Genomic DNA, 14680 nt, shown 5'->3' with positions numbered 1-14680 from the left:
TAAAAGGACCTTAGTACAGTCATTTGGCTGGCCGAAAACAATGACCTCTGTTCGCCATCCAGTAATATAATTTAAGCACGCTAAAAGAGAATCCAAAGATTTTGTAGGGTGTCTTAATGATAAATACAGTGGAGGAAAATTTTAAATGTGACATTTATGGGCTATTGGGCATCTCAGTACAGGCTGGGCCAGATCAGCATGGAATGGAATGATAAAGCAAAGAGAGCCTGACAGTGGAAAAGCGTCTTTAAAAAAAAAAAAATTGTTCTTTGCTAGGCACTGCCATTGTTGTTACCCAGTCATTTATCCTGCATGCACCAATCCTACTTTTTGAACATTCAGCCTGGCTTTGACCTTACCAATATTTGACATATTTATTGAAACATAAAAGCATCCATCAATTATAAAGAAGCCATAATTACCTGTAGTGTGCTGGATCCAGCATTTCTCATGGATGTCAATATCTGTTCCACCCTCTTCGGGTCCCTCATGCTCACTGAACTTTTTGTTAACTCAGGAATCTGTGAAATTGTGAATTAAAAAATCTAAGCATTATCAAGCCATTCAAGAAGGTTTTTAAAAACAGTGCCTCCTGTTTTTAAAAGAGACACATTATGCAGAAGTATAATTTGCTGTTATGTGTGTTTGTCAGAGTCTGCAGTTGATGTGCGTTTGCTGCGGGCCTATCACAAGCTGGACGCGCTCCGAGAAGGCCGTTTAAATCGATTCCCTATTTTCGGTTTCAAAACTTGTGTTGGTTGGTCCGATCGACTGTGCAAACGATTTTCAAACGTAAAGTGACAGCCCCGTCTAATTTCAAGACCAAAAGAATAATACTGTTTCTAACATTTTCGAAGCAGTAGTTAACTTCACATCAAAACTACAAAAACAATTTATTTTTTTTAATTTATTTTTTTGTGGTGGGGTTAGTAAAAACAGAGCCCACTGTGAAAAATAATACTTATTTATTTTTCTTTTATTTATATAACGATTGCTATAACTTTTTACTATGGTAAATTTACATATGGAAATATGGTTTATGCAGGTGTGGCTTGTGTAGCAGGTTTATGCAGGTGTGGCAGGCAGGGAAGACCCCAAACAAAATATTCATCCATGAATATTTCATCCACAAAATATTCAACATGAAAAACGAGGCTGTATAGGGATACAAGTACAGTGTGTTCAATGGACTGTACAATGGCTCAGCTCATCTTTCCAAAAAACATTCAATAGACAAAAACTCCAAAACAGTTTTGAAAGTTATTTCGACCTATGACCTTTATACACACTGCATGTCACTTTAAGGATTCTAGGTTTGTCCTTCACAGCCTCGTTTTCATCCAAGTGAAATTCAAAATGGCATCTACCCTGACCAAGGTCTATAGCCTGTCATATAATAAAACCCACACAAAATGCAAAATGTAGAGAAAACAGGTGCATTTTTGTATTTTCAGATCCCAATACATGTTGAATTTATTGAATTTACTTGACACAAAAAATCTTTAACTTTTAGGTGGCAAAATATTTTTGAGTAATTCTGTGAATTACACTGCCCAAACCAAAAGTAATAACCACCGGATGAAGAAGGATTGGCTTTCCACAGAACATAAAATATTTATTTTATTTTATTTTTCGTGTTCGCATTTATGAGGAAAAAACAATGTTCGACGTGACAGTTCTCCGTTACGGACGTGAGCGCTCTGAAAGCGGCACTAAAAGACTGCTTTAAAACTTTCACAGAGACCTCAAACAGGCATTTAAAACACCAAATATTAAAGGTGAACTAAGTAACTTTTTTACCTTTAACAGCTTCGGAGTCATTGGAATGGTTATATTACTTATTTCGGGTTGAATGGTGGTCGTTTCACACCCCCTGGGCGAACCGCCGGCCGCCGCGTCAGGAAGTATCGCGTGATATCAGGTCTCGCGATGTAAACAATTGCTTTACGGCCAAAAGAAATCTGCTAAAATGCTGTCATTATTGCGCTCCCTCACGCTGTTCGAACCCGAATGAAGAAGATGTTTTAAAGAATGTCCCATCTGCTTTGATGTCGTTGATCTACTAGCCTCTGGTGTCTGAGAATCGGCAACGAGTTTTTACAACAGTGTTGTCAAATATCTATTCCGAAGCTGTGGGGGGAGCTCTAGAGAGAAACCTGCGAGCAAAAAGCGAGAATACAGCGATGAAATCCCGAAACTACTGAGCCCCGCTTTAAGGATTGGCATATCAAGCAAAATAATATTCGATGATTGTTCGAAAATCGTACCTCTCCCCCACATGCTCAACGGTAAGACGGCGTTCGTTCAAATCCGACATTAAATTTTTCTGTACTGTAGGCCCGTGGTTCTCAAACTGGGGGTCGTGACCCCTCGGGAGTTGGTTTGAAAAATTTCTGTATTTTCTGATTACAAGAAATATTTTTCAATGTTAAAAGTTAAGATTACAAATAAATATTTTCTGATTTCTAAAGACAGAAGTGATTAGAGGGTTTTAAAAAAAAGTTAAATAATATTTCTTGACTCTAAGATATGACGTCACCGTGCAGCCACTGATCACTAGTTATCAATACAGCACGCAACTGCACGTGGAAACTGCAACTGCAAGAATGGATAAATTTGTAATTTGCAAGGTCAAAAATTGAGGAAATTGTGGACAGTCTGCCTGAATCGCCTGAACCGTGTAGGCCTACCTCTACTAAACACAAGAGCAAGACCCCTTCTGCCCAATGTAGGAAATATCGGAAATATCAAGAGGAATTCATAAAGTATGGATTCACTTGCTTTACTGTCAACGACGTGGACCATCCTCAGTGTGATGTATCTATTCAAAAGAATACACGCGAGACTAGGGCTGCACGATAATGGTTAAACTGATAATCAAGATTATTTTGCTCAAAATTATAAAATCGCAATAATTAATCACGATTATTCTCATTTGAGAAACCACAGAGAAAGAGAAGAGACCGTTAATGGTCTATATATATATATATATATATATATATATATATATATATATATATATATATATATAAAACAGGGTTTGAAATTAACTTTCACCCACCGGCCATTTTGGTTACAAAATTTAAGTTACGGGCCATTCAGAACTTCTACTTGAGGTGATTCCCCCCTTCCATGTAAAGCGCTTTGAGTGCCGAGAAAAACGCTATATAAATGTAATGAATTATTATTATTATTATTATTCTACTAGCCAAAAAAAAGGAAATTTCACAGCTTATTTATATAAGGCTATATTCAAATTTGGATTTCATACATTCATTTCTTATTCAAACAAAATCCTGTCATCCAGATATCTCCTCCCTTCTTCATTCATTCTCATCTTTTTTACCAAAAATGTGTTTTAGGTGGACAGATCAATACAGTACAAAGAACATGTAGGATGTTGTAAAATATCAATGTCTTTTCTGTTAACCAAATGCTTTTTAATCTACGCTATTGCTTCAATGCAAGTGAACAAGCGCACCGTTATTTGTTGTGTAGTGACGTGTGTTCAAGTTAGCCAGAAATGCGCAGATTCTGCGCAATACACTGTATTTAATAGATCATGATGACTCACGAGTATTTGCGCAAAATCCGCGCAGATTTGGCTTACACGAATTTCCCCAGCAAAGTAGCTGCGTTTACATGGACACTTATAATCGGATTGACGGCTCAATCGGATTAAAAAACCTTCATGTAAACACCTTAATCGATCCGATTGAGCTCGATCCGAATGAAATTTTGATCGGATTGAAAGGGGTGGTTTATCCCTTTTGTAATCCGATCGAGAGAACATGTAAACACTTGATCGGATTGAAAACCTAAACTGAAAGGACTGCGCATGTGCAATGACGTTAACTAGCGTGATGACGTATGACGCGCGGAACGAGCTGTTCTTCCTGTTGAATAAAGTGTCATATTAACACTTAATATGTTTCCCATCATTCTAAAATTCTCATTTCACTCGCGCGTCTGTGAAGTGAAGCAGGACAACGTCCCACCAGTCCTTGTTTTGGATTCTCACCCACAGACGTCTGGTTTTGGCTGCGGGGAGAGGCATTTTTACTGCGTGATCAATAAGCAGCACGGCAAAACGGTTAATATGCTCTAAATTATGACCAGAGACGAATTAATATTATGTCTGCTGTTTAAAACAAATAAAGAACCAATAGAGGAGAATATTTATGCGCAAAACTCTGTATATGTGTGCAGTGTGCGCATGTCAAAACATCAGATCTGATTTGAAACTTGTGACATATAAACGCGCACATCAACCCGATTACTTTATTTATCATTCATGTAAACACCTTGTTCGGATTCATCAATCGTATTGATTTCATTCCGATTGTGTCCATGTAAACGTAGCTAGTGAGTAAACGTAATGAGATGAGAGGCGAGAGGACGCTGGCACTGTCTGTTGCCGCTTCTCCCTTAAGAAAACGTCTTTGTGTATCTTTTTTTTTTTTACTTTCTACAAAGTCACTATCTGCTATCTACCAGGTAGTTTTTTTTTTTTTTTTTGGATTATATGGATGTATGGATTTTTGTATCATACCTGTTGTTGCTGGCAATCTTCTTCGTACAATGCCGGCCTGTTCCTGAGCTGTTGCATCAGAGTTTTTACTACTGTTTACTGGCCCTGTGGTCTTTATATCACTCATCGACACCAGCATCAAGATCGTCTAAACGGACAACACTTCACTGCCAAGTTAGCCCTCGCCGGACAAGGTAACATCTCCCCGGCTTAGCGAGCAGCCACTTGCCAGCCGGCTGGACAATCTTCGGATCCACTCTGTAAAGCGACATGGCGCTAAAGTATTCCATCCCGCAACTGCTTAATTTAAGGAATAACAGCAGTCCAACATATATCTCAGCCATTAAACAACTTAAACTTCAAAGCCGACCCGCTACATCCATAGAAGCTGCCGTAGAAAGTTTGTTTTCTCTCAGTCTGGTGACTCCATTCCATCCCTCTGGTCAACCGAGCGCATTGTCGCACGGCATCTACGTCATCAGAACGCCTCTCTACTTGGAATAAATAGCGTTGGGAAGTCTACTTGCATAAGACCCGTCACCACGGAGCGGAACATAAAACGTGGAGTGGATTTCAGTCTACTTCGTTCTCTACAGTACACCACTCCATCTAACATCAAAATAGAACTGTTTAACACACAGTCTCTCACAAATAAATCTTGTCTTATACACTGCCACATATTGGACAGAAATATTGATATCATGTGTCTTACTGAGACCTGGCATCAGCCAGAGGGATTTTTTGTATTAAATGAAGCATGTCTTCCTGGTTATCAATACTTGGAGAAAGCCCGCCACTCCGGTCGCGGTGGTGGCCTAGCAGTACTACACCGCAGTGACTTAAAACTCACCCCGCTGTCTCTGCCCGAACTGTCCACTTTTGAATGCCTTGCTTACAGATGTAAACCACCTTTCACCATGACTATTATTCTCATATACCGGCCTCCTAAGCAAAATCCAGCCTTTATCTCAGAGATAAATGAATTTCTCACTTCACTCTGTACCACATCTGCAAACATTGTTATACTTGGAGATTTGAACATTCATGTTGACACCCCCTCCTGTCATCCAGCAGTTGATTTCTTACAGCTATTGGACGTTCTAAATCTAAAACAGCATGTTGACGTCCCAACACACAACAGAGGACATACACTTGACCTGGTCATTACTGACTCTGCCCCAATTGAAAATCTGCTGGTATACGATCTCGGAGTGTCCGATCACAAAGTCATCTCAGAGGAGGTGAACTTTTCTCATTACATCAAACCAAAACCCCAAATCCATTTCAGAAACATAAAAAATATCAACCCAGTCATTTTGGCTTTGGACCTCCTGCAAATCCCATCAGCAACTTTCACATCAGTAAATGAATCAGTGGATTTTTATAACAGCACCCTGAGCAGTATTTTGGACCTCCACGCACCTGTAAAAACACGAACAGTCACTTTCTCACGTACATCTCCCTGGTTCACTCCAGAACTACGGAAAATGAAAACAGCAGGGCGTGTACTTGAGCGGCATGTTTCAAAAACTGGACTTACTGTTCACAAAATAGCCTATCAAGAACATCAAAAGGCCTACTCAATGTCACTAAAAAAAGCACGGACACAGTTCTACTCAAACATCATCAGTAAAAATCAGGGAAATTCCAAGCAGCTTTTCTCTACCATAAACCATCTCACCAAGCCACAAACTATTTCACACAATGACACATCAGAAGAGAAATGCAACAGTTTCATCACTTTCTTCAGGAAAAAAGTTGAGACTATCCGCTCTCTCCTCTCCAGCACCCCTGCTCTGTCTGTCCCCACTGCCGACCCACAGCCTGGGATTTTTCAGCCTCTCTGTTGTTATTCTGAAATCTCTAAGCAACAAGTTGAGGACATTATCGGCAGGATGAAAGCTTCCACCTGTACGATGGACCCTTTTCCCACAGCCCTGGTGAAAACACACATCAGCTCTCTTAGTCCCTTAATAACCAAAGTCATCAACCATTCTCTACGCACTGGTCATGTTCCATCTGCTCTTAAAACTGCTGTTATCAAACCCCTTCTAAAAAAAAACACTTCAGACCCTGAAGTTCTTGCAAACTACAGGCCTATTTCCAACCTTCCATTCTTGTCCAAAGTTCTAGAAAAAGTTGTTGCTGCCCATCTTCAGGATCATCTAAATTCAAATTCCCTTTTTGAAAAATTTCAGTCCGGTTTCCATTCCGCCCACAGTTCCGAAACAGCCCTGATCAGGGTCACAAATGACCTGTTGATGGCGGCTGACACCGGCACACCATCGCTCCTCATCCTACTGGATTTATCTGCAGCTTTTGACACGGTTGATCACAATATCCTCCTTCAGCGCCTCCATCATACTATCCAACTCTCTGACACTGCTTTGAGCTGGTTCCAGTCCTACCTGTCTAGAAGAACAGAGTATGTTTCTTTGGGAGGTGTAAAGTCTCAGACGCATACAGTCACATGCGGTGTCCCTCAAGGGTCGGTTCTCGGCCCGATTCTGTTCACCATCTATACTCTTCCCCTTGGCCACATAATCAACAGGCATGGAATATCATTTCATTGCTATGCCGATGACACTCAGCTGTATATAAAAAACAACCTCATCCCATCTACAGCCACTCTGTCATCATTGAGCTCCTGCCTTGAGGAGATTGAGGCATGGATGAAGGCAAACTTCCTACAGCTAAATAGCTCCAAAACAGAAGCTATTTTAGTTCGTAACCACACCAGGTCCAGTCATCACCTATAACCCACATCACCTTCTCTGGTCAAAACATTCCACTATCATTGACAGTTACCAACCTGGGCGTAAGATTTGATCCTCAACTCACATTTGACGCCCACATGAAACATCTGTGTAAGACCTCCTTCTATCACCTAAGGAACATTTCTAAACTCCGTCCCACACTTGGACTACAGCAATGCTCTCCTCTTTGGGATTTCTGGAAAAAGCCTTCAAAAACTACAATACATTCAGAACAGTGCTGCAAGGATCCTAATGAGGATAAGGAAATATGACCATATCACTCCCATCCTTCACTCACTCCACTGGCTTCCTGTCTCATACAGGATTAACTATAAAATCATCCTACTTACCCATCAATGCATTCACGGCAACGCACCCTCCTACTTAAAGGAACTACTCAAAAAAAAAACTCTTCACGCAACCTCCGCTCTGGAAACAAAGCCCTTCTTCAACCACCCAGAACTAAGCTCCGCACTATGGGGGATCGAGCCTTCTGCTCAGCCGCACCGCATCTTTGGAATTCCCTTCCAGAAAACCTAAGGGCTCCTCAAGCCATAGACTCTTTTAAGAAAGGAATAAAAACCTATCTTTTTAAGCAAGCAAAGTACTTTTAAGTTACTTTTTGCTAACTTTTTATTTATTTATTTTTTCTTCCCGGTTTTTAACTTTGTTTATACTCTGTAGCACTTTGGGATTGTTTTTAACTATGAAAAGTGCTTTACAAATAAAATATATTATTATTAGGGCCCAAGCCCTGAAAGGGCGAAGGCCCTATTGTTTTCGGTGGGATTATTATTAGGGCCCAAGCCCAAAGGGCGAAGGCCCTATTGTTTTCGGTAGGATTATTTATTTATAATTATTGTATTAATTAGGGCCCAAGCCCTGAAAGGGCGAAGGCCCTATTGTTTTCGGTAGGATTATTTATTATTATTATTAGGGCCCAGGCCCAAAGGGCGAAGGCCCTATTGTTTTCGGTAGGATTATTTATTATTAGGGCCCAAGCCCTGAAAGGGCGAAGGCCCTATTGTTTTCGTAAGGATTATTATTATTAGGGCCCAAGCCCTGAAAGGGCGAAGGCCCTATTGTTTTCGGTAGGATTATTTATTAGGGCCCAAGCCCTGAAAGGGCGAAGGCCCTGTTGTTTTCGTAAGGATTATTATTATTAGGGCCCAAGCCCTGAAAGGGCGCAGAGCCCTATTGTTTTCGTACGGATTATTAGGGCCCAAGCCCTGAAAGGTAAGGATTATTTTTTTCTATTATTTTTTTTTTTTACCTTTCGGGCACTTTTGGGGCCCTTAACATGCTCAAAAACTCTTGAAATTTTGCACACAGGTCAGAACCAGCGGCCATCAGGGCCGGGCTGAAGCTGGTACCCGGGCATGGTAGGGGGGCTCGACAGCGCCCCCTTGAACGGGGTCCGAAAACTTGGTCCATATATCAAACACGCTTGCATGAATTAGTATGAAACTCGGTACACATATAGATCTTATCGGGCCGAACAATGTTCGTGCTCTAAGTTTTACGCCAGCCCAACAGGAAGTCAGCTATTATGGGTTGTTTGAAAAACGTACGCTCTGGAATTTGAAATACTCCTCCTAGAGAATTCATCCGATCGCCACCAAACTCAGTCAGCATGAAGTCAAGACATTGAGGATGATAAATTGCGGACGGATTTTTGATATCTCGAAAGGTTTGGCCGTGGCGAGGAAACGAATTTATGGTGAGAAAAGAGAAACAGGAAGTGTGTGATAACTTCTGCATACATTGACTGATCTTGATAAAACTTCAGCAGTGTGTTCGTTTTCAGAGGCCGATCACATTGATGTGACTATTGTGAGTCAAAGTTATAGCGCCACCAACTGGCAGCAGGAAATGTGTCACTTTCAAAATGCTTTGAAATCACCCTCTTATTTTTTACCCGATTTGCTTCAAACTTTGTGTGTATAATGTAAACACACGGCAGATGTAGACCTGCGAAAGGATTATTGATATCTTAGATACTGTTGCCGTGGCAACGCATCAAACTTTAATATTCTTTTCGGATGCTTTTGAGACTCTTAGCATGCTTGAAATTGGATGAAACTCGACAGACACATAACACTTATTAGCCAGTAGACATGTGAAAAGTTTCAGAAAGGGGCGTGGCAGGGGGGCTCAACAGCGCCCCCTTGAATGGGGTCCGAAAACTTGGTCCATAGATCAAACTAGCTTGCATGAATTAATATGAAACTCAGCACACATATAGATCTCATCGGGCCAAACAACGTTCGTGCTCTAAGTTAATCGCCAGCCCAACAGGAAGTCAGCTATTATGGGTTGTTTGGAGAACGCTTGCTGTGGAATTTGAAACACTTCTCCTAGAGAATTAATTAAATCGCCACCAAACTCGGTGTGCATGAAGTCAAGACAAAAGTGGTATAACTTTTGCATACATTAACTGATCTTGATGAAACTTCACCAGTGTGTTCGTGGTAAGAGGCCGATCAGATGGATGTAACTATTGTGAGTCAAAGTTATAGCGCCACCAACTGGCAGCAGGAAGTGTGTCACTTTCAAAATGCTTTTGACAAAAGTGTGGGGGGGGGGGGTTTAGTTGTATATACAGTAAAAAAAATCAGTACGTACATTGGTCTCATCGAGCCGGACAACTTTCTAATTTACAGTAATTAGCTTCGTCCAATAGGAAGTCAGATATTTAGGTCTTAATGTGGATTTTTTTGGTAATTTCAGAGTTTTTAGCTACTCCTCCTAAGTGGTTTATTTTGTTCACAGCAAACTTTTTTTTTACACGATGAAAATACATTAAAGATGCTAAATTGTGAACGGATATTAAATATTTCAAACGGTTTTGATATAGTGAGGGATTAAAGTAATGTACAAAAAGGAAACACTAAAAGCCTAATGTCTTCTAAAAATTTAATTATACACCATTTATTTCTATATAAAAGTATACAAATATCAGATCTAAACCCATTTTATTTTGTTTTTGCAAATGAAGTAGAATGAAAAAGTTAAAAACAGGCTATTTAGTGCTATTTGGTTAAACAAAAAAAAGCAAACATAGGGCTATACTGCCCTCTTGTGTCCAAAAAGATATCAAAATAGTATATACAACTTTTTACCAGGTAGGCCTATATTGTAGTTAAATATAAATTTATTAGGTATATGACTGTGAGGATATTTTCCCACCGGTTAATCGACGTGTGACACGAGCGGTTGCTTTTAAATCACTAATATAAAAGTGAAAGTAATATACGGACGTCCGCACGGACATTGATAATGGTGCACACACAAATCACACACACGTTGGAAAGAATGATACTTTTAAACATAACACTAAACCGCCATTAAGTGTCGCCAGGCGACCGTCTTAATGAGCGAGTCATTGATTCATTCGTTCAAACGATTCGTTTCAATGACTGAGTCATTCATGATTAAGACATATGTTTATGGATTGATCATTCAATCTTTGAGTCAACCGATTCGTTCAAAATGCTGAATCATTCAGAATAGGGGTGTCGCAATATACCGGTATTGACGATAATCGTGATATTCAAAGCATGAAATATCAACATCGTGTTAATTTAGAGCAATACAATATACCGGTATTGGCGATATTGGCGTTTTCTAGACGCAGCGCTCGTCCGCGCCCGCGCAGCTAGAGTGAAACACTCTGTCCACACCCGAAAAAAGTAAGCTGAGCTCGCCAGTATTAACAACATAGTTCTTCGGCTTCAAAGAAAACAGCACCTTAGAGGTGGTCGCACACCGGACGAGAAGCGCAGCGCCACGTCTTTAAAACTCGAACACATTCTGTATGAGTGTACACACACCGGACGAGAAGCACAGCGCGGTTCTATTCGGCGTCTGTCCGCGGTGCCCAGCAACGGCTCAGGACCTTGTTCAAAATCCTGCCGCGACACAGAGCGCAGAAAAAAGTGTTCAGATCACAGACTCAGCAACTATTGTATTTAATTGTACAGTATAATCATAACATAGTACAGACATTATCTCAATTCCATAATGTCCTTAAACATAATGATATTGCTGGCCATAAACTGAGAAAGTGCGTGTCCGGTGTGCAATACGTCGAGTTGTCATAGACGCGGCTATTATTTTACTAGTCATCATGGAATGGGAAACGTGACATTAACTGTTAACAGGGGGTTTCTGTGTTCATATATTTAATAAAGGGTGATTATTAAAATGAAGAACCCCGTTTTCTTTACTCATCTTATTTTTGTATTTGTATTTGCACTTGATTTTTTAATTCAAATCTGCTATCTGCATGACTTTATTGGCGCCAGTGCAACAACAGGTTTAAGAGCTTTTCAGTTTTCAGCTTTTCAGTTCTTCAGGAAACCTTCAGACAGTGTTTGGCTTCAGTTTGAAACCAGATAAACTTCACATGCTTGTCTTCCTTCACAAAAATTTGTGAAGGAAGACACAAATCTCAACCCCCCCCCCCCCCCCCCCCATAGATTCTATAGATATCGCGATATATCGATATCGTGAATTCTTTTGGCCACAATAACCGTGGTGTGAAAAATCTAACATCGTGACAGCCCTAATTCAGAAATGAGAAAACACATTGCTGAGAGATGCGCGTGATGGTTCTGCTGTGATCTTTTTGTTTAACTATTTTCGCTGCTGAAACAGACCAAAAACAGTCAATATTGCATCTAAAATGTAAGTGACTTGATTGTAACTGTTTTTTAACCTGTTGTATGAAATCAATGTCACAGTTTCAATCGTGATTGTATTCAGGAAACAGCCTTCTCGTCAAGTGAGGTTGCTTAACTGTTATAAAATATATCAAAACTCCATATTTATAATTTTTATAGTCAGTAAGTTGTTAACTGAGTTTGTTTTTTGTGTGCTGATCTCATTTGTTTACATTTCTCCTAGAGAAGCTGCATGAGCCTCAGCAGCGCAACCTTGTTACCATTGATCAACTGATTACTGGTAATACATTTATTAACAACTGTTGATTGCAACTTAAAATGAATGTAATAAAATAAGAATAATCTCTCGTTTTAGTGATTCCCAAGTTATTTTTTTGTCATTGCCGTTCTAATCAGGCTACTCTGGTCGGGCAAGTAAAATTCTCTTTCAGGTTGGCCTATTGTATTTATATATAAATATATTAGGGATGTGACTGTGGGAATATTTTCCCACCGGTTAATCGATGTGTGACACCGCTGGGGGCTTTTGAATCGGTAACTTAAAAACGAAAGTAAAATATGTTCGTCCGCACGGACATTGATAATGGTGCAGAGCGAGCGCATTGCAATCTTGATATCGCAGTCTGTTCATTATAGCCTTAATAAAATATAATAGTAAAATAGTCAACCTAACATATAAAAATTACACTGCTCTGAATAGTATGAATTGTACTGACTATTTAAACACAGTAATCACCGCTAAACTGTGATGTTTCCAAGGACATATTTGCGCATGTGAAGAGGATAATTTTTCCCTTCAATAGTGGAACGTGAGTGAAGTACAAAGCCTATAATAAACAAATCTTTAGCATCCAACAAATTTAATATATATATATATATATATATATATATATATATATATAACAAAACAAAAAAAATAATATATATATATATATATATATATATATATATAGCTGCGAGCAGCGATGGAGGGCCCAAGCCGGTGACACCGCCACCCCGGTGCCTTTAGTGTAACTAAAGGCACCAGGGTGGCGGTGCCTCCGGCTTGGGCCCGCTGTTTTCGGTGGGATTATTATTAGGGCCCAAGCCCTGAAAGGGCGAAGGCCCTATTGTTTCCGGTAGGATTATTTTTATTTTTATTTTTAGGGCCCAAGCCCTGAAAGGGCGAAGGCCCTATTGTTTTCGGTAGGATTATTATTATTATTAGGGCCCAAGCCCTGAAAGGGCGAAGGCCCTATTGTTTTCGGTAGGATTATTAGGGCCCAAGCCCTGAAAGGGCGAAGGCCCTATTGTTTTCGTAAGGATTATTTATTAGGGCCCAAGCCCTGAAAGGGCGAAGGCCCTATTGTTTTCGGTAGGATTATTAGGGCCCAAGCCCTGAAAGGGCGAAGGCCCTATTGTTTTCGGTAGGATTATTAGGGCCCAAGCCCTGAAAGGGCGAAGGCCCTATTGTTTCCGGTAGGATTATTTATTAGGGCCCAAGCCCTGAAAGGGCGAAGGCCCTATTGTTTTCGGTAGGATTATTAGGGCCCAAGCCCTGAAAGGGCGCAGAGCCCTATTGTTCTTCTAAGGATTATTAGGGCCCAAGCCCTGAAAGGGCGAAGGCCCTATTGTTTCCGGTAGGATTATTTATTATTAGGGCCCAAGCCCTGAAGGGGCGAAGGCCCTATTGTTTTCGTTAGGATTATTATTATTATTATTATTATTGTTCTTCAAGGGTTCGGGGGCTTTTGGGGCCTTTAACGTGCTCAAAAACTCATGAAACTTTGCACGCAGGTCAGAACCCGCGGCCATTAGGGCCGGGCTGAAGCTGGTACCCGGGCGTGGCAGGGGGGCTCAACAGCGCCCCCTAGAACACAATCTTAAATCTTGGACACATACAAGAACGTATTAGTATGAAACTTGGTACACATATAGATCTCATCGGGCCGAACAACTTTCGCGCTCTAAGTTATTAGCTCTGCCCAACAGGAAGTCAGCTATTATGGGTTGTTTGAAAAACGCATGCTGTGGAATTTAATGTACTCCTCCTAGGGAATTGATCCGATCCACACCAAACTCGGTCAGCATGAAGTCAAGATATTGAGGATGCTAAATTGCGGACGGATTTTTGATATCTCGAACGGTTTGGCCGTGGCGATGAAACGAATTTATAGCGAGAAAAGATAAACAGGAAGTGTGTTATAACTTCTGCATACATTAACTGATCTTGATGAAACTTCCGCAGTGTGTTCGTTGTAAGAGGCCGATCACATGGATGTGACTATTGTGAGTCAAAGTTATAGCGCCACCAACTGGCAGCAGGAAGTGTGTCACTTTCAAAATGCTTTGAAATCACCCTCTTATTTTTACCCGATTTGCTTCAAACTTTATGTGTATAATGTAGACACACGGCAGATGTAGACCTGTGAAAGGTTTATTGATATCTTAAATACTGTTGCCGTGGCAACGCATCAAACTTTAATATTCTTTTCAGATGCTTTTGAGACTCTTAACATACTTGAAATTGGATGAAACTCGACAGACACATCACATTTATTAGCCGGTAGACATGTGCAAAGTTTCAGAAACGGGCGTGGTGAGGGGCTCAGTAGCGCCACCTTTAGTCAAAAATGGGGGCTTAGTTTTAAGTAGAGTCACAAAAATCGTTATGTATATTGTTCTCATCAAGCCGGACAACTTTCTAATTTATAGTCATAAGCTGTGAC

General features: G+C 40.4%; 1 protein-coding gene across 3 annotated transcripts in view; it reads right to left on the bottom strand.

The window, feature by feature from the left end:
• Window positions 1-14680, bottom strand: part of LOC311299845 (cytosolic 5'-nucleotidase 3-like) — a 257523-nt gene that overhangs the window by 123762 nt on the left and 119081 nt on the right. For 2 of the 3 annotated variants that reach the window (XM_084423722.1, XM_084423723.1), the window contains exon 2: window positions 423-521. In XM_084423722.1, coding sequence (XP_084279848.1) covers window positions 423-521 — 99 coding nt within the window. Of the gene's footprint in view, window positions 1-422; window positions 522-4552; window positions 9909-14680 lie in introns of those variants that run through there. The other variant, XM_084423721.1, reaches the window with a different exon arrangement.

Source organism: Rutilus rutilus, assembly GCF_951802725.1.
Source record: "Rutilus rutilus genome assembly, chromosome: 11".
Taxonomy (NCBI): domain Eukaryota; kingdom Metazoa; phylum Chordata; class Actinopteri; order Cypriniformes; family Leuciscidae; genus Rutilus; species Rutilus rutilus.
Note: the sequence above shows the minus strand (reverse complement) of the source record. Positions and strands in the feature narration are given on the sequence as shown.